Below are 19,842 nucleotides of genomic sequence, written 5' to 3'. Positions count from 1 at the left end.
AATTTGTATTAATGTATGTTAAACTCTTTTTTATGGTAAATGAGCATCGTTCAATTGTATTTATAAATTAATTTAGTAAATTTTTTTCAAAATCTATGTGTTAACCCTTTCGAAAATTTTGAGTTTTTTGGTAAATGTTTTATATACTGAAGCATATAATATTTATTGTTTTTTAAAAAAATTTAGCCATATTCTGCAATTGTATTAATGTATGCTAAACTCTTTTTCATGGTAATTTATATACTGAAGCATATAATATTTATTGTTTTTTTTAATTTCTAACCATATTCTTCATTTGTATTAATGTATGCTAAACTCTTTTTCATGGTAAATGGGCATTGTTCAATTGTTTTTATAAATAAATTTAGTAAAACTTCATATACTTCCAATATTATTGGACTGACCATTATAAAATCGCTATACACTATAGAAATGGAGACAACAAAGGTTCCAAACCTCTTTGAACATCATCATATGTTAGTGCATGATGCAACTATGCATTAAAACAATATTGCCGTATTTTTTGAAATTTTCTGAAAATCTATGTGTTATTTCTAACGAAAATATTGAGTTTTTGCTAAATAATTTCTATACAGAAGCCTATAATATTTATTGTTGTTTAAAATTTCTAACCATATTCTAAATTTGTATTAATGTACACTAAACTCTTTTCATGGTAAATGAGCATCGTTCAGTTGTTTTTATAAATTAATTTAGTAATACTTCATATACTCCCTAAATTAGTGGACTAACCATTAAACAAATTGCTATTATCTAGAGAAATGGGACAACAAAGGTTCCAGACCTCTTTGAACATCATCATATGTTAGTGCATAATGCAACTATGCATTAAAACAATATTTTCTTATTTTTTTGAAATTTTCTCAAAATCTATGCGTTAACCCCCCCTACGAAAATATTGAGTTTTTGGTAATTGTTTTATATACCGAAGCTTATAATCTTTAGTGTTGTTTTAAAATTTTTTACCATATTCTGCATTTGTATTAATGTATGCTAAACTCTCTTTCATGGTAAATGAGCATCGTTCAATTGTATTTATAAATTAATTTAGTAAATCTTCATGTAATCCCTAAATTAGTTGACTAACCATTATAAAATCGCTATTCACTAGAGAAATGGAGACAACAAAGGTTCCAAACCTCTTTGAACATCATCATATGTTAGTGCATGATGCAACTATGCATTAAAACAATGTGGTCATATTTTTTGAATATTTCTCAAAATCTATGTGTTAACCCTTACGAAAATAATGATTTTTTGGTAAATACTTTATATACTGAAGTATGTAATCTTTAGTGTTGTTTTAAAAACTCTAACCATAATCTAAATTTGTATTAATGTATGCTAAACTTTTTTTCATGGTAAATGAGCATCGTTTTATTGTATTTATAAATTAATTTAGTAAATCTTCATATACTCCTTAAAATAGTGGACTAACCATTATAAAATCGCTATTCTCTAGAGAAATGGAGACAACAAAGGTTCCAAACCTCTTTGAACATCATCATATGTTAGTTCAGGATGTAACTATTCATTAAAACAATATTGTCATATTTTCTATAATTTTCTCAAAATCTATGTGTTAACCCCTACGAAAATATTGAGTTTTTGGTAAATGTTTTATATACTGAAACCTATAATCTTTAGTGTTGTTTTAAAATTTCTAACCATATTCTGCATTTGTATTAATGTATGCTAAACTCTTTTTCATAGTAACTGAGCATTTTTCTTTTTTTTATAAATTAATTTAGTAAAACATCATATATTCCCTAAATTAGTGGACTAACCATTATAAAATCGATATTATCTAGAGAAATGGAGACAACAAAGGTTCCAAACCTCTTTGAATATCATCATATATTAGTGCATGATGCAACTATGCATTAAAACATTATTGTCGTATTTTTAGAAATTTTCTCAAAATCTATGTGTTAACCCCTTACGTAAATATTGAGTTTTTTGTAAATACTTTATTTACTGAAGCATATAATCTTTAGTGTTGTTTTTAAAAATCTAACCATAATCTACATTTGTATTAATGTATGCTAAATTCTTTTTCATTGTAAATGAGCATCGTTCAATTATATTTATAAATTAATTTAGTAAATATTCATATACTCTTTAAAATAGTGGACTAACCATTATAAAATCGCTATTCTCTAGAGAAATGGAGACAACAAAGGTTCCAAACCTCTTTGAACATCATCATATGTTAGTGTAGGATGCAACTATGCATTAAAACTATATTGTCATATTTTTTGAAATTTTCTCAAAATCTTTGCGTTAACCCCTACGAAAATATTGAGTTTTTGGCAAATGTTTTATATACCGAAGCTTATAATCTTTAGTGTTGTTTTAAATTTCTAACCATATTATGCATTTGTATTAATGTATGCTAAACTCTTTTTCATGGTAACTGAGCATCGTTCAGTTTTTTTTATAAATCAATTTAGTAAAACTTCATATACTCCCCAAATTAGTGGACTAACCTTTATAATATCGCTATTATCTAGAGAAATGGAGACAACAAAGGTTCCAAACTTCTTTGAACATCATATATATTAGTGCATGATGCAACTCTGCATTAAAACATTATTGTCGTATTTTTTGAAATTTTCTCAAAATCTATGTGTTAACCCTTACGAAAATATTAAATTTCTGGTAAATACTTTATATACTGAAGCATATAATCTGTAGTGTTGTTTTAAAAAATCTAACAATAATCTATATTTGTATTAATGTATGCTAAACTCTTTTTCATGGTAAATGAGCATCGTTCAATTATATTTGTAAATTAATTTATTAAATATTCATATACTCCTTAAAATAGTGGACTAACCATTATAAAATCGCTATTCTCTAGAGAAATGGAGACAACAAAGGTTCCAAACCTCTTTGAACATCATTATATGTTAGTGTTGGATGCAACTATGCATTAAAACTATATTGTCATATTTTTTGAAATTTTCTCAAAATCTATTCGTTAACCCCTACGAAAATATTGAGTTTTTGGTAAATGTTTTATATACCGAAGCTTCTTTAGTGTTGTTTTAAATTTCTAACCATATACTGCATTTGTATTAATGTATGCTAAACTCTTTTTCATGGTAACTGAGCATCGTTCAGTTTTTTTTATAAATTAATTTAGTAAAACTTCATATACTCCATAAATTAGTGGACTAAACATTATAAAATCGCTATTATCTAGAGAAATAGAGACAACAAAGGTTCCAAACCTCTTTGAACATCATTATATATTAGTGCATGATGCAACTATGCATTAAAACAATATTGTCGTATTTTTGAAATTTTCTCAAAATCTATATGTTAACCCTTACGAAAATATTGAGTTTTTGGTAAATAGTTTATATACTGAAGCATATAATCTTTAGTGTTGTTTTAAAATTTCTAAACATATTCTACATTTGTATTAATGTATGCTAATCTCTTTTCATGATAAATGGGCATCGTTCAATTGTTTTTATAATTTAATTTAGTAAAACTTCATATACTCCCTAAATTAGTGGACCAACCATTATAAAACCGATATTCTCTAGAGAATTGGAGACAACAATGGTTCCAAAACTCTTTGAACATCATCATATGTTAATGCATGATTCAACTATGCATTAAAACAATATTGTTGTATTTTTTAAAATTTTCTCAAAATCTATGTGTTGTTTTAAAATTTTGGTAAATACTTTATATACTGAAGCATATAATCTTTAGTGTTGTTTTAAAATTTCTAACTATATTCTACATTTGTATTAATGTATGTTAAACTCTTTTTCATGGTAAATGAACATTATTCAATTGTTTTTATAAATTAATTTTGTAAAACTTCATATACTCCCTAAATTAGTAGACTAACCATTATAAAATCGCTATTCTCTAGTGAAATGGAGACAAAAAATGTTCAAACGCAAAATCATAGATCGATGAGTTCTAAACAGACTAGAAATATCATATTAGGTACATGTAAGAAGATCTTGGTATACTGATAGACCATGGATTTTACTCATTTTAGCCATGGTCTATAAGTGTTTTAATATATATTTATTACTATATAGAGTCTATTTAGAGTATTTACAGGTTCAGGTACGTTATGGAGAAATATGGTGATTTTGGAGCCTTTTGAGGTGCAGAACTGCACAGACGTGTCAGATGTTTAACTATGGATGGAGACCTTACCACCGTTAGATTTAGCTCATCTTTTGACAAAGGATAGAACTTTGAGTTATCTTTACAATGCCATCGGTTTGAGGGCAATCAACATCCTGTAGCAAAAGTTATGCCTGTTTTACTGAGGAGTTGTCAGTCTGCCTCGCGAGAGGAAGCTGTCGAGAAGAGGAACGTATGTCGATCGATGCAGAACTCTTGACATCGATCGATATGGATGCTAGAATGCTGGCCGAGCATATTTTATGACCGACTGAAGCCCAGAATCAACCACAAATTACCAGAATACCCTTGGACGACCAGAAGCCCTATTTATGTTATTTATAAGCCATTGTCGACGGCTACGCTATCTAAGATTTCTTCGATTCTTGTTCTTAGTTAGGAGAGAAATGAGGAACTCCATCAGAGTCCTCCTGGAACTCCATTGGTTTTGGTTTTATATTATTTATGCTTTTCATCTATTCATATATGATTTATGTGACAAACTTCATGTCTGAATAGATCCACCTGTTAGGTTTAGGGTTCAGATAGGTTACGAGGGATTAGCCCAAAATATAGAACTGCTTAGTTGTGATATTCATTGATTGATTGTTCTTAATGCTTGTTCTAGATTTGCTAACTAGAATATTGAACCTAGGAATCTGCATGAGTCAAGCATCCTTGATCATCCAGTCCTGAATCTAATCTGTCATACTAGACTACTGGAAAAAGGCTACCGCTGAACGAGAAAGCTAGTGAGCATTTCAACTTACGCCTAGGGCTTAACTAGAAGCATTGATCGATATTGTCTTCTGACAATCGATCGATATTTGTGAAAGGTGTATCGATCGATATCCCTATAGGATCATCGATCGACACTTTCTTGTGATCAAAAGACAACAGTTGAGATCTAAGATCTAGTTAGTTAACTAGTGGAACATTGTCATCGCTGATCACTGTGATTAAGGAGTTGAGCTCTAATATATCATGCATGCAACTGTTAGGCATCTATATGATTATAATCTCCAACACCTGAATAGAAACCCTGCATCTAATATCTTCCAATAAGTTACACCCCCAATCATCTTGTTAGTCGACTTGTTTACTGCTTTGCATTATTTATTTACTACTTTATAAACTATTAGCCTAGCTTAATCATATAACTGTTAGATCTAATTGGTTTCCTAGCTCCCTGTGAATTTGATCCTTAAGTACTACAACTCGACTTCTTATTTGAGAGAGTATAAATCACTCCTTAGGGTAATTTGAGTGATATCATATACTAGCATGTTTAAAGAGAATGAGAGATAGATTTATGTCTTATTTGCTTTAGCTGATTTGAGAGATTGGGACTTTGTTGTGGGTGAAGAGAAGAGACGAGAGGAGATATCTTTTTTTTTTACGCTGGATTCATCATTCAAGTTATGAGCATAAAGTCTAAAACCGAGGCAAGTCTCAACAAAATACAAGAGTTCAAAAGCCACAATCAACGTAAATAGCAAAACCAATGGAAATAAATAAGGGGAAAACCACCAGCAGGCGGTGCAGCAGGACATAGCTCATAAGCAGAGAGCATAAGCTAGTCAAAGAAGGGAAGAACTAGCCTCTTGTTGTAAGAGAACTTGTAGCCAAGAGGGACCACCAGACGCAACATAAGACTGATAGTGATGTTCATTTGTAACACTTGAGGCAATCAAACTCACCGCTCTATTACTGATTTGAGAGATTGGGACTTTGTTGTGGGTGAAGAGAAGAGACGAGAGGAGATATCTATTTAGAGGAATTAAGGTGAGCCATTATCTGATGCAAGTGAGAGTTTTCTTTCCTTTTCTTTCTAGGCTTATATGTATATGTCTTTCGTTTTCCTTCAACAAAAGGAAAGTTTCCATATTCACCAAAACAAAAGGAAAGTTTCCTTTTACCATTCAGAACCCTTCCTTTTACTTGTGTTTGAAAATCCTAGCCATTGATTTTTCTTAATTAAGTTCATCTCTAAATTTTTGAAAAAAATGTTAGTAAACTTAGGTATATAAAATAAATTGTAAAACCATAATAAAATAACGAACTTATCGTTTTAAATTGGAAGTAACATACATGTGACAAATTTAGGGGGTGATTGGTTGGACTTTATCTCCTTACTTTAGCTTTATTTATTTTTAAATCAATAAATTTTACCAATCATGTTGTAGCTTTACTTTTAAAAATTAAAGTCTACATCAAGTTTTTATTTAGTTTTATTAATCATGCTTTAACTTTATTTTTAAAACTATAGCAAAAAAATAAAGCAAAACTTTTTCTTATTTATTTTAGGCAAAAACACTACACCTTCTTTTTATAGGCTGTAGAATCTGTAAATGAAAAAGAAATATCTATAATATCAAATAAATTATATAATCATAACAAAAACTTTTATAAATATTTTCATTTTGAATTTGAGTGTTTTAAAATTATTAAGATATTTAAATAATATAAATATTATTTACATATCACATTTTAAATTACAATAAATTTTGATAATTTATTTAAAAAATATTAATATAAATTATTTTAATTGATATAAAATAATAATTTTATATATACAGCACATATTTCATATATTTTATTTTAAAATATCTACAGCCTACAGTTTACAGCTACAACAAATTTAACTACAGCAAAAGTCTCTGCACAAAAAGTCTACAGTAACAACTTTACAGCTACAACCGATTTATCTACAGCTAAACATCTACAGCTAAATTTTCAAAACCACGGTCGAACCAATGATCACCTTAGTTTTTTTTTTTGCTTAAAACAAATTTAGTTCCACATGTTTTAATATATTAACATTTTACTGCGTGTATACTTGATAGTAGCTTTTAAATGATTACATTGGTTTCATGGCATCAGAAGAAATTTATAGATAGCATAAACTTTTTTATACAGAAATTGTTTTGAGTTGACAAAAAGAAAACTATTGAATTTTCCACCCCAAACTATGTTCATAGAATCGACAAAGCCTAACTTTTTGCTTTCACTTGCCTATGCTATTATCGGATTAAAACTAGAAAGTATATTATTTCACTGCCCGTAAAAGTTAGATAAAAGAGCGAAATTGGCAAGTACGAGAGAAGAGCTGCAGGCGCGAATAAACTTTTGTCATGTGGACGCAATAATTGCTCGGCGTCAGATTGGACTCACTAAGAAGTTTGACTACTATTGACCTTTTTAAAATTCTATATGAATAATTACACAGTAAGAAATTTATAACAAGAATAGTAATTGTTTTTAGTATATGCATTTTATTACTACACTAAATAGTATCAAAAGAAAAAAATTTAAAAGCAGAAAATATGTCAAAATTTAGAATCTATATGAGATATATTGGAGTACTGTAAGTCTGTAACCCACAGTTTCTTTGCTATTAATTATTGCAACTTACACATGAATTGCTTAATGTCGCATGGCTAATTTTTGAGTTATTTCTTACAGCCATTTGGTTGGAATCTGGCAAATCCTTTTCTTATAGTAAACGAGCGCATATCACTTTCAAAAAATTTACGTCCAGACAATGTAAATTAAATGGTTTAAGCCTTTGTAGCCATATTGAAATTGTTGATTGCGCACTTCATGCTGCTTCAATTTTGGGATTTATATCACTGGTGGTGTTCTCTAAATTCATTGGCTTCATCTCACTTTACAGCTCGCTGGTCGTTGAGGTCAGAGGACTTTTCGACGTCATTAGTTGTTTAGGCGTTTTGTATGCTCATATCTTTCTATGTTGTATTTACTTCTTTGTATTAGTCGTTTGTTTAGTTTTGATGGTTTTGTTTTCATGTTCTAGGAACACTTTCTCCGGTCATGGAAAAATAAGAATTTATAAAAGTAAGATTTGATAAAAAAAAAAAAAAGGTTAAGCCTTTAAGGTTATCTTCAACAAGACACCAAAAAACTAAATTTAGTGTAATTTCATCTCTAACAAGATACTAAATTTTACACCATCCCACAAAATTTGGCGTAATGTGAATAATACTATTCACCACACCAAATCTTTAAAATACATATTTTATTATGTTTCATTTAATAATATAGTTTAATTATTATCAAATTTGTAATTTAACATAAATATATTGTGTAATTTATATTTTAAATTTATTTTAGTTTTTTTATTTTTACTTTTATTTTCAAGATAAATTATTAAATGACCATTATTTATCACTTACAAATAATAAAAATATAAATAATAATCTAAATATGATAAAATAATTATTTATCAATTACAAACAATAAAAAAAATAAAAAAAATAAAAACTGAAAATATAAAATAATATATAATATTATTTTTGGTGTATTTGGTGTTATTGTTAGAGATGATCAAAGAAACCGATTCCCGGCCACTGCGGATTTAACATTATATATTATATATTATTTTATATTTTCAGTTTTTATTGGAGAAGCTCTAAGAAACCGATTCCCGGCCACTGCAGATTTAACATTCGGGCCGCAGCGACACAGATTAGTTTCTTGGGTCTGGGAAGCCGTTGGGGAAACTGTGTTTAATCAAAAAAAAAAAAAGCTCTAAGAAACTCACAGCAATATTGGTGTAGTACGACGATCGAGAGTTGTTTATAAATTTCAGTATGTTTTAGTTCACATCATCACATGCATGTTAGAGAAAATAAAAGGATCCTGAAAGAAAACTGAACACGTTTACTGCGCCTGAGTTTTAGATTTCTAGTCTAGATAGTGTCATAAACAGTATGTAGTATTTGTCTTTTTGTGACATTATTTTTATTTGATGTGCTATGAGAAATATTTTAAATTTGATGAATAATATTTTTTAAAAAAATAAAAGGAATCCCAATATTGTTGACGAAAAAAAAAAGGAATCCCAATATTCAAATACAAAATCGAAATAGTTTTGTGATTTTGTACTGGTGTTGTCATTGTGACATTGTGTTAGCATATTCTAATTTAAATCCAACGAGAATGTGATGAGTCAAAAAAATTGTGTACATATATAACCTTAACTCTTATACAAAAATATAATTGTAACATTTTTATCAAAAATATAATCTTAAAATTCTTACCCAAAAAAATATAAATATATATATATATATAATTTTAAAGTATATACAAAATATAATATATCATAAGAACATATATATATATTGTTTTCTCATATAATGGGGAAAAAGGAAACAAATCTGTGGGAAACAATAGGCCTGGGCATTCGGGGTCCCAATCGGGTTTCGGTTTATCCAATCGGGTTTTGGTTTTTCGGGTTTATCAAAATCAGCTCCATTCGGATTATATGAAAGTTCGGTTCGGAACCGGTTCGGATTCTATCGGGTTCGGGTCGGGGTTAGTAAATCTTCAAAGAACCGGCACAGCCCAATATACTTTCGGATTTGGGTCCCAATTGATTTTTCGGTTTAAAAGTACCTGATTTTTACCTATTTTATAACCAAAACGTAAGTAAAATCGATTCAAAAATAAGGAACATCAACCGTGATCATTCAAAATCAAACGTAAAGTAAACATATTTACTATAAAAAGAAAACCAAATAAATAAAAGTATAAAACGAAAACCAAGTTCTCATGAAATGAGAAACATTGTTTAACAAAAACAAAATCTAAATCTAAATACTTCAAGATTCAACGGCCATCTTCAACCATCAACCATCAACCTTCATGTAATAGAACCACCAACATTCATGTAATAGAACCCCCAACCTTCATGTAATATATAAGTATTTTAGATGTTCAATATTTCTTAGTGTATTTTGGATACATATTAGGAATTGAGATCATGATTGGTACACGATTTTTTCGAAGTTTTGAATGTTTCGGGTTCTATCGGATATTCATTTAGATTCGGGTTCGGTTCGGATAATACTCATAACCCGAAATACCACAAAACAAGATCCATTCGGCATTTACGTCAGATTCGGATCGGTTCAGATTCATTTTTATCGGATCGGATTCGGTTTATTTGTCCGGCCCTAGGAAACAAGCAGCTGATGTCAAGTAAACAAATCTGAACCGTCCAGTTATAAAAAAAAAGTTTGAAGTATTTCAGACATCGGTCATTGCTTCTACGGTTCTACCCGTAACCCAATCTTATTCTCTCACACAAAAAAAAATATCATTCCGTTGAAGAAAAAAAAAACTTCAATTTCTTCTTTTCGTTATTTCCTCTTCTTCTGGGTAGAGTTCAGAGATCCACAAGTTATCTTGAAAATTCGACGAAAAAAAAGAGATTGGATTTGAATTATGGGTTTAGGCAACAACGCTACCAAATTCGATTTCGATGCAAATGATCTCGCCGCCGACGATAGCTCGGATGGCGATTCTATCGACGAAGTTAACGCCTTTGGCTCGGTTCTGTGTTCGATTTGCATCGAGACGGTGACCAAAGAAGGCGATCGAGCTTGGGCTAAGCTTCATTGTGGCCACGAGTTCCATCTCGGTATTGTATTCGATTTGAATCATCCAGATCTACCTTTTGTTTGATTCAGTTTTTGTGAATTATGATCATTTTAGATTCTAATTGAGGTTTGGAATTTTAATTGGTTGATATAGTCATGAACTGGTCGGATTGTTGTTTGTGAGGTTATTCAGACAGAACCAGTTAGGGATTGATCACTGTCTTATTGATCTCTTCATCTTGTTTGATGCATCTATTTAGTGTGTATCAGCTGTACATGCATTGCGTGCTCTTCATTAGTATTGTTTAACGAGGGAATCATTAAACTCAAAAATTTCATATGAGTCTTTGCTTCTTAATATATGTTCACTATGTGGCAATCTTGGATGTCTAGATAGGAGAGTAGCTGTGTGTTTATATATTTAAGCTTCAAAAATAAAGTAAAATTGTTGAAATCTAAGAAGAAAACTTATTCATTATCAAATTTCAAATGCAATTGTCAATCAAAACTTAAAAATTTACAGTATTTCAGTATTAAATTAATTATTCATGTTTTTTTTTTCTTTTTTGAATAAATATTCATGTTATAGATACTTATTAAGATTTTTAAGTATTTTAGGTAGCTAAAATTTGAGACATCCTTCAATATGTGGCGGGTATTAAATGCCTTATGTTGTGTTTCTTATGCTGTTTCACAAACCTGTCTAACTTCACATCTGTTTCCTTTAGATTGTATTGGCTCAGCTTTCAACACAAAGGGAGTGATGCAGTGCCCAAACTGTCGCAAAGTAGAGAAAGGCCAGTGGCTTTACGCAAACGGTTGCCGTTCAAACCCTGAGTTCAGTGCTGAGGAATGGGTTCATGAAGAGGATATTTATGATATTGGAACCTACTCTGAATTGGTAATAGCCTGGTCACACTTCTCTGCCTTCTCATGCTGGAGGATTGTTTTATTTTTAACCGCTTGAGTTATGTTCCGTGTCGAAAAATGCGTGTGTTTATGTATCTTTGCACAGGCTTTTGGAGTTCACTGGTGCCCATTTGGAAGTTCAGCTCGTCTTCCTTCTTTCGAGTAAGTAATTTTTAACTCTGTTTTGTGCTAAGTGGGATCTTCTTTGCTTATGAATCTCTCTTAATCTTTGCAGGGATGGAGAATTTTCGCCGAGTTCTTGTAAGACATTGCCAGATTGGTTATTTTTTTACGTTTTCTGGCATTTTGGTTTATTGAACTATTCGATTCTGACAACATGGCACAGATCAAGAGCTTTTAGGCCAACAAGGCTACTTTACAGAACCAGCAGCGCCAACAGCGGGTCACCCATGTCCATATGTAACTTACTTTGGCCCTGTTCATTCGTCTTCCTCAAGCTCTGGCGGTTCAGACACTTCAAGTTTCCCTAGTCACTGGAACACATCCGGTTCCAGTGAAGTCCCACCTCCTTATGGTTTCCCTGTGGATCCGCACTTTCACGGCTGGGATTATCACTCGCCTCCACCCCCACCGCCACAGCACTTCTCTGCTGCTTCTGGCGCTCACGTGGGAAGTCCAACTCATCCCACGCCTCCGCCAGCTGCTGCCAGGACTTCCCGAGCCAACGGCTCAGATGTTATCAGACCGAGACCGCCTCATTTCATGCGTCCATCATATCATGCTCACAGGTACATAGTTTCTGTCTTGACTTCAAAACGGAATTATTAAAGTCTTTATTCTCACGGCGTTGAATGGTAACTGCGGATTTAGTAAAATAAGCAGAACAGTGGTTAATGCGTTTTGCAGACTAATTGCAGTTTTGATAAAAAAAAGTATTGTAAACTAAATATATTAATATAATCAGAAATTAATTTTTTTGTTATAATGATAATATATCATAATATTTTTAAGTTCTCATCATTTAAAGATTAAATTCATTTGCAGTTCTAGTGGCAGAGCGGGGAGCTCGGTGGCATCGATTCCCAGGTCACCGCCTTTTCCGGGAAGCAACGTTCGGACTCGAGATAGAATGCAAGCACTTCAAGCCTATCACCAACAGTCTTCTGCACAGTCACACCAACCTGATTCTCCTATAGTCTCTCATGGGCCTGTGTTCTCGTCTGGGCGGAGGCCCAGTAGAGCTTCCTTGATGGGTGGTTCGACTTCATCTTCGTCGGATCAGGCAGGTGGGAGCGGGTTTATCCGGTTTAACATATGGGAGAGAGAGCCTTATATGCAATTGCAACCGGCTTACCCGGTTAACCAGACGGATAGAGAACCACCATCCCTTTGGACCTTCAACGAAGGATCAGGAAGCCTCCATCAGAGGCATGGCGCCGGAGGATCATCATAAGAGTTGAGTCAGTGCCTGGTGAGAATCTCACCGGTCTGACAATTCTCATGAACATTGGGACCAAAACAAAACCATAATTAAACAATTGGGAATTTGATATTTGAGAAAACCTGAAAAAAAAAACTGCATGCTCTCAAGTTATATGATGTGTTGATGATAATATCTAAAAAACACAAAATGGATGTGGTATGTAATGGTTTGGAGACAGAGACTGCTTTCCCAGTTGGCGGTGGCCGTCCGGTTCGAGCCGGTTTAGGTCTGGTTTGGAACAGAGTAGCAAAATGGTGGTTGGACATTTGTTATTATTTTTTTCTAATGTGGGCTACAATGGGTAATCCAAGTGATATTATACCCTTATGGGACATTTGGTTTCTTCTTCTTGATATGTTAAATGTTTAAGTACTGACTCCTTTTTCTTTAGCATATTACAATTATTTCAATGGTGATGATTGTTTTCTAGGCCAAATACTAACACTAAAAAAAAAAGAAATATTATGAGCTGCATTGAATATGTTCATGAGTGTATACAGAAAGACTGTTCTGTGTTGAAATACACACCAGATACAGATTTGTAAGAGAAACTTGCGGACAATAAACAATGCTTACTTTCAACAACTAACATTTGGACACAAACGGGGAGAATTAGTATAAGTACGAAAGTTTTTGGGTAAAGTTGATAATTTAGAAACATTTGGGAAGATTCTGTAATTTAAAGAAAATATAAATTAGGGCAACAAGACCACTTTAAATGCACAAAAGCCCTAGAACATTTGGTTCTGTCTCCTCAGCTAAAAGACGCCGCTCGTCTCTTCAGACAAGTTCCACCTTCTACGATTTGTTAAAGGTACGCCTGTTACTCCTCTCTCTCTCTTTAACGGAAGCGCTCTTCAATGTCTGATAATAGATTCAATGTAAGAAGTTTCGATTCACGGATTCGGAATCGTAGTTTCACATTTCACTTTTGCTTCGAGGTCTTGTTAGATTAGAAACTCTCTGAGTAGTTATGGATAAGCACACTATGCGCTCTGCTGTTGATAAGCACACTATGCTCTGCTGTTGATAAGCACACTATGCTCTTTTTAATTTTTTTTGTGTGTTTGAAGAGAGAAGAGGGTTGAAAGATGAGTCGTGGAAGCGCAGCCGTTGCCAAGGGAAAGAAGAAGGGAGTCTCCTTCTCCATTGACTGCTCCAAGCCTGTCGATGACAAGATCATGGAGATTGCTTCCCTCGAGAAGTTCCTTCAGGAGAGGATCAAAGTCGGTGGCAAAGCCGGTGCACTCGGTGACTCTGTCACGATCACACGTGACAAGAACAAGATCACTGTCACTTCTGATGGTCAGTTCTCCAAAAGGTAACAACAACACTCAACTAACACTTGTTCGATTTGGACCCAGTCTCTTCTGGAATTGGTCTTTGAGATGATGGAAACTGAATATGTTTATTTATAGGTATCTCAAGTACTTGACGAAGAAGTATTTGAAGAAGCACAACGTGAGGGATTGGCTCAGAGTGATTGCAGCCAACAAGGACCGTAACCTCTACGAGTTGAGGTACTTCAACATCGCTGAGAACGAGGGAGAGGAAGAAGACTAGAAGATCTTTATACTCTTCTTGTATTGGTTTCTGCTCGTTCGTTGTTGCTCAATACAATTTATATTTCTTGTTTCACAGATCTTATCTAGTTTTGGTTGAAGTTAAAACTTTTGTTTTCAGACAATTATTTGAGAAAAAAAATATCGTATGATTCCTGAATCTTTTATTGGGGATTAAATAAAATAATTATTCAGATTGATTAACTGAGTGGAAAGTGGTTTTATTAAACGTTTTCGAGCAATGTTTTAATGTTACAATCCCAAAATTAGAGTTACGTTTTTTCTTAATTTATGGCCTAGAGTCCCATAACGTACCGGCCCATTAGCCCAACACTCATAACAGGGGATCGGCTTATTCGTTAAGAATAGGGCCCATAAAATCCTTTTCCTTCTTAAAATAAGAATTTGAATTATATTTTTATATTAAAAAAATCATTTTCCTACATAAACTGAGAATTTTTTTGATCTCTCTAGACAGATTAGGAGACTGGAGATTTGTGTATATAAACCTGAACATAAAATACAATTTTTATCATTAGTTTAATTCTCGCTGAGTATCAAAAGTAAGATGGTGAACACACAAGTTGGAGGAGCAAGCATGGTTTCTTCTGCTACAAGAAACGAAGGAGTAATTAGTCTCGCGCACTTAAGGGACAAAAAGGCTCCAGGTACCGAGTTAACCCTCTCCATAAGCCCTGATATATGGGAAATCAAGAAACATCTCACAGTGAGCGACGTGAGAAACAACCAAACACGCCTTATGCTACCTAAGGATGATGTGGTTGCGCATATTCTGGACTACCTAACGGATGAAGAGCGCCTAATGATCGAAGATGCAAATAATCGAGGGTTGAGGATCAGAGTGTACGACAGCAATACTGAGTCTTTGCATCAGCTGACTTTGAAAAAGTGGCATTCAAGTGGAAGCTATGTGTTCATTAGCAATTGGAATGAGCAATTTGTTATAAGAAGAAACCTCGAAGCTGGCGATTTAATTGGACTCTTTTGGAATACTTATGCGTCAAGGCTCCACTTTCGTCTGCTTAGTCATTATAACCATTGATTCCAAAGATTTTTTTTTTAGATTTAAATTATTATAGATTTATGTGGATTTTGTGCTAAATTTAGGTTTGTTATTAGTTTCTAATTTAAACCAGTTGTGATAAATAAATTGACTCGAATCTTTTATATATATAGTTAATTCAGTTGTTCATGCAATCAGTAACATCATGTTTATTACCATTCATATTGCAGTGTCTTCTAAGTAGTTTATTTTTAGTTTCTTTTCTTTCATCTCAATTTGTACATGACGAGTTCGTTTATGGACCCGATTGGTTTTCAATAAACCGAACAATAAAAAAACTCAAAACTGTGAACCGAGATTTTAACGGTCAATGTACTATTCCCACGTTGGTTCATAATGTCGTTTCAAGTAGGCGCTCAATTTATTTCCCAAAAGGGAAAGTGTTACCTACTACATAATAGCTGAGAAGAGAGGGATTAGTATTTAGTCCGTTCGTAAAAAAGAAACCAACCGGAGTGATTCTTGCACTCTCTCGTCTTCTTCTTTTGCTTGGAGATAACAATAACTGTTCATCGCAGTAGAGATCAGTCGAGAGAGATGGGAGGATACTCAACGAAGAGGATGATCGTGTTTCTGCAGCTTCTTACTTCAGTCATGTTGCTTCATCTCTCCATCTCGTCTTCCTCTGGTGAGTATCCAATCTCTGAGTATCTTTCACATGTTTTCGGATCATCTTGATTCGTTGCGATACATGGAACACATTCTGAAACAGAGTCTCTGCGATGTTCCACTCATAAAGTTTCGACCTTTTAGTTCTTTTAGATCAATCTTGATTCGTGCGTGTTGTTGTTATTCAGGTGAAGCAGCTAACTCGAGTGAGAACGGAGTATGTGTTATTTCTAAAAAAGGAAAGCTTCCGAAGCCTGGTGATCTAAACATGTGTAATGCCTTCCATGGCAAGACTCGTTGCTCTGCTTCACGGATGCTCTCTGCTTCATTAGCTCTCCAAAACCTAGCTACTCACGGAGAAGCTTCTAAAGATTGCTTGTACTTGTTTGAGCTTTTGGAATGTTCAGATGTTGGACCTCTTCGCATTTGTGCCTCGTTCTGTGACAGAGTCTTTGAAGCTTGCTCAGATGCCTACTTTAGTACTAGTGGTGCTAGTAATCAGGTAAAAGACCAGTTGTGTTTGAGAGTTTTAAAAAACTCACAAGTTTGAGACAGTGCTTTGTTTCTTGTTTTACGTGTTAGGTTATGGTACCGTGTGGAGCAAGCAATGGTATCATCTGCGTGAAAGTTTCCAAGTGGGGGACTAATGGCACAGCGTTCTGTGAAGCAGTGGGTTTCACTGTTGTTCAAACAGCTGATGATTCCGCTTGTTACGGAAGCAGCAAATCAAGTTTTGGACCAGTGGTGAAGTCACTCACAAAGAGTGAGAATGTTGCTTGGTTTCAAGATCTCAAGAAGCTAGTTAGAGATATGACAGTGGTTCAACAGTTCTCTTGGGTTGTAACATTTATTGCACTAGGAACAATGCTCTTTAACAGGTTTTGCATCACTCTATCTGATTGTCTATAGTTTCTGTTTAAACCGGTTTGATGTGTTAATCTTGCTTTGATATCCATAGGTGGCGTTATCAGCAACAGATGCGAGCTATGATCCAGAGGGATGCGAGAAGATTGATAAGGAACATGAATGGGGGAGGATTGTAATTCGTGTTTTTTAGCTCCTTAGAATAGCATTCAAACTTGTAAATAAGCCTAGAATCGTATGAAATAGATATTTTCACTGCTATATTTTGGGTGAAAGAACTCAATAGCGAGTTTTGGGGGACTCAACAAATTGTAAACAAAACGGTTTTATTTTTTTACTCTACATTTCATTCATTAGCATCATGTTATTACCATTCATATTGCAGTATCCTCCAGTTTATTATTAGTTTCTTTTGTTTTTTTTTAAATCTCGACTTCTCAATAAATAGTTCCCAATTGGCTTTACCCATATAGCTGAGCTCTTTTGGTGCTAAAATATTAAGCTTCTCACTGGCTTTTCTTCTTTTTGGGCCATAAAAGCAATTGCTTTATAACGGATGTATTCAATGATTTGATAATACTCCATTGTTTCGAAATAAGATGTTTTAGAATTTTTACGCTTATTAATAAAACATAGTTATTAATAAATACTTCCTCCGTTTTTTTATATAAATCGTTTTAGAGAAAAAAATTTGTTTCAAATTATATGACGTTTCGGTTTTTTATGTAAAATTTATTACCACTTAATGTTATATGACCAATGATAATATACCTTATATTTTACCATTGATTGATTTGTGATTAAGTAATTATTTAATGATGTTTATATTTAGAAAATATAAAAAATTAATAATTTCTGAATCTATGTACACAATTCTAAAACGACTTATATTAAAAAACAGAAAGAGTAGTTTTTTGTAATTTTATATTTCCTATATTTCTAAACCAATAAGACTTCAAACGTGCAGTTAATGTTTTTGAAATTCATAAATTTTTATTATTAGTTGATTAAAATGCATTGGAAATATAAAGAAAAAATTTATCTTTTGAAACTGAAGAAGTATAATTTACATTTTATCCGGAAAAAAAGGTTCTCAATTGAATCAGGTTCACGACGAGTTCGTTTATGAAATCCCCATGAACCGAACCGGAGTGGTTTTCTATAAACCGAACAATATTAAAACATAAAACTCAAGATTGCGAACCGGAATTGAACGCTAAACCGAAGTGTTGCCTACTATAAAGTACAAAGAGAAGATAGAGAGAGGGAGAATCTGTTATCAGAGTATCTTTCGCTTCGAGATAAGTCACCGTTCATGGAAGAAGGATACGTAACTACGAAGAGGGTGATGATGTTTCTGCAGCTTCTTACTCCGATCCTGTTGCTTCCTCTCTTGATCTCGTCTTCCTCTGGTGAGTATCAAAATCTCTGAGTCTTTTTCACATGTTTTTTTTGGATCATATTCAATATTGAAACAGAGCCTCTTCTATGTTTCTCAAGAGAGTTTCGATCTTTTTAGTTCGTCTTGATTCGTTACAATCTTTTGAGTTCCTTTTAGATCAATCTTGATTCGTAAGTAAGATGCTCTGTTCTCTCTGTTTCATGCGTCTTGCTGTTTGTTGTTCAGGTGAAGCGGTTAACTCGAGTGAGAACAGAGTATGCGTTTCTAAAGGAGGACGATCTCATCAGGCGTACGAGCTAGAAGGAAAGCTTCCCGAGTCTGCTGATCTTGAGTTTAAGGATCTAAACATGTGTAATATGTTCCACGAGAAGACTTGTTGCTCTGCTTCGCGGATGCTCTCTGCTTCATTAGCTCTCCAAAACCTAGCTACTCACGGAGAAGCTTCTAAAGACTGCTTGTTTTGGTTTGAGCTTTTGGAATGTTCAATCTGTCACCCTGACGTTGGAGTTCAATCAGGTCCTCTTCGCGTTTGTGCCTCCTTCTGTGATACTGTCTTTGAAGCTTGCTCAGACGCTTACTTTAGTACTAGTGATTCCACTAATCAGGTAAAAGAACGGTTGTGTGTTTGAGAAGTTTAAAACTCACAAGTTTTGTTTGAGAGAGTGTGTTTGGTTCTTGTTTTATATGTTAGGTTATAGTACCGTGTGTAGCAAGCAATGATACCATCTGCGAGAAAGCTTCTAAGTTGGAGACTAATGGCACAGCGTTCTGTGAAGCAGTGGGTTTCACTGTTGCTAAACCAGCTGGTGATTCTGTAGAAGAGCCTTGTTATGGAAGCAAATCAATTTTAGTGACAGTGGTGCCTGTGGTGGAGTCACTCATGAAGACTGTGCGGCTTCAAGATCGTAACTACGAGCTGCTGATACTGGATCTACAGACGTGTTTGAAAATAGCAGTTTTTGTTCTAGAATCAACCATGATTTACAGGTTTGCATCTCTTACTCTCTAGTTTCTGTCTAAATATCAACATTATTTCCCTTCTAACCAATTGATATATGAATCTTGCTTTGGAAATTTGATAACTCAGGTTGTTTTATCAGCTGGTGAGGGATGCGAGAAGATTGAGAAGAAGGAACAGGAATAGGAGAAGATTTTAACTCTTTTTGAGTTTTCTTAGCATTCATAGGGAGTTTTCTTGTTGAGTTTTCTTATCATATAACATTCATATGGAATCAATTATCTCACTGCTATAACTCATTGGGAGTTTTGGGGACTCAACACATTGTAACCCAAACAGTTTTTTACTCAATATAGTAAGAGCCATAACCATGAAAGGCAATTTAAATATAGAAAGTTTTAAAAAATGTTTTTTGTTTTTTTTT

The 19,842-nt window shown here is 33.3% G+C and overlaps 5 protein-coding genes across 5 annotated transcripts; all 5 read left to right on the top strand.

Moving 5' to 3' along the window:
* The first annotated feature begins 10,242 nt into the window (after window positions 1-10,242).
* LOC106331601 (trithorax group protein osa-like) lies at window positions 10,243-13,320 on the top strand. The gene is made up of 6 exons (XM_013770024.1): window positions 10,243-10,627; window positions 11,315-11,487; window positions 11,602-11,657; window positions 11,731-11,756; window positions 11,842-12,244; window positions 12,501-13,320. Exons 1-6 carry the CDS (start codon window positions 10,432-10,434, stop codon window positions 12,907-12,909), a joined length of 1,263 nt encoding a protein of 420 aa, XP_013625478.1. The 5' UTR covers window positions 10,243-10,431; the 3' UTR covers window positions 12,910-13,320.
* Window positions 13,321-13,527: 207 nt separating this feature from the next.
* LOC106331693 (60S ribosomal protein L22-2-like) lies at window positions 13,528-14,623 on the top strand. The gene is made up of 3 exons (XM_013770128.1): window positions 13,528-13,753; window positions 14,013-14,260; window positions 14,358-14,623. The coding sequence occupies exons 2-3, from the start codon at window positions 14,031-14,033 to the stop codon at window positions 14,500-14,502; spliced, it is 375 nt and encodes a 124-aa protein (XP_013625582.1). The 5' UTR covers window positions 13,528-13,753; window positions 14,013-14,030; the 3' UTR covers window positions 14,503-14,623.
* A 446-nt stretch (window positions 14,624-15,069) lies between these two features.
* On the top strand, window positions 15,070-15,564 carry LOC106340926 (B3 domain-containing protein At2g33720-like). Its single transcript, XM_013779755.1, has one exon. The coding sequence runs from the start codon at window positions 15,070-15,072 to the stop codon at window positions 15,562-15,564; it is 495 nt and encodes a 164-aa protein (XP_013635209.1).
* A 558-nt stretch (window positions 15,565-16,122) lies between these two features.
* On the top strand, window positions 16,123-17,237 carry LOC106340913. Its single transcript, XM_013779746.1, has 4 exons — window positions 16,123-16,213; window positions 16,383-16,696; window positions 16,777-17,072; window positions 17,153-17,237. The coding sequence occupies exons 1-4, from the start codon at window positions 16,123-16,125 to the stop codon at window positions 17,235-17,237; spliced, it is 786 nt and encodes a 261-aa protein (XP_013635200.1).
* Window positions 17,238-18,378: 1,141 nt separating this feature from the next.
* LOC106301922 lies at window positions 18,379-19,718 on the top strand. The gene is made up of 4 exons (XM_013738411.1): window positions 18,379-18,470; window positions 18,686-19,065; window positions 19,152-19,447; window positions 19,548-19,718. The coding sequence occupies exons 1-4, from the start codon at window positions 18,407-18,409 to the stop codon at window positions 19,615-19,617; spliced, it is 810 nt and encodes a 269-aa protein (XP_013593865.1). The 5' UTR covers window positions 18,379-18,406; the 3' UTR covers window positions 19,618-19,718.
* Window positions 19,719-19,842: the final 124 nt, after the last annotated feature.

Source organism: Brassica oleracea, chromosome C1 (assembly GCF_000695525.1).
Source record: "Brassica oleracea var. oleracea cultivar TO1000 chromosome C1, BOL, whole genome shotgun sequence".
Classification (NCBI taxonomy): domain Eukaryota; kingdom Viridiplantae; phylum Streptophyta; class Magnoliopsida; order Brassicales; family Brassicaceae; genus Brassica; species Brassica oleracea.
The sequence above is the reverse complement of the archived record's forward strand: the minus strand, read 5'-3'. Positions and strand labels throughout refer to the sequence as shown.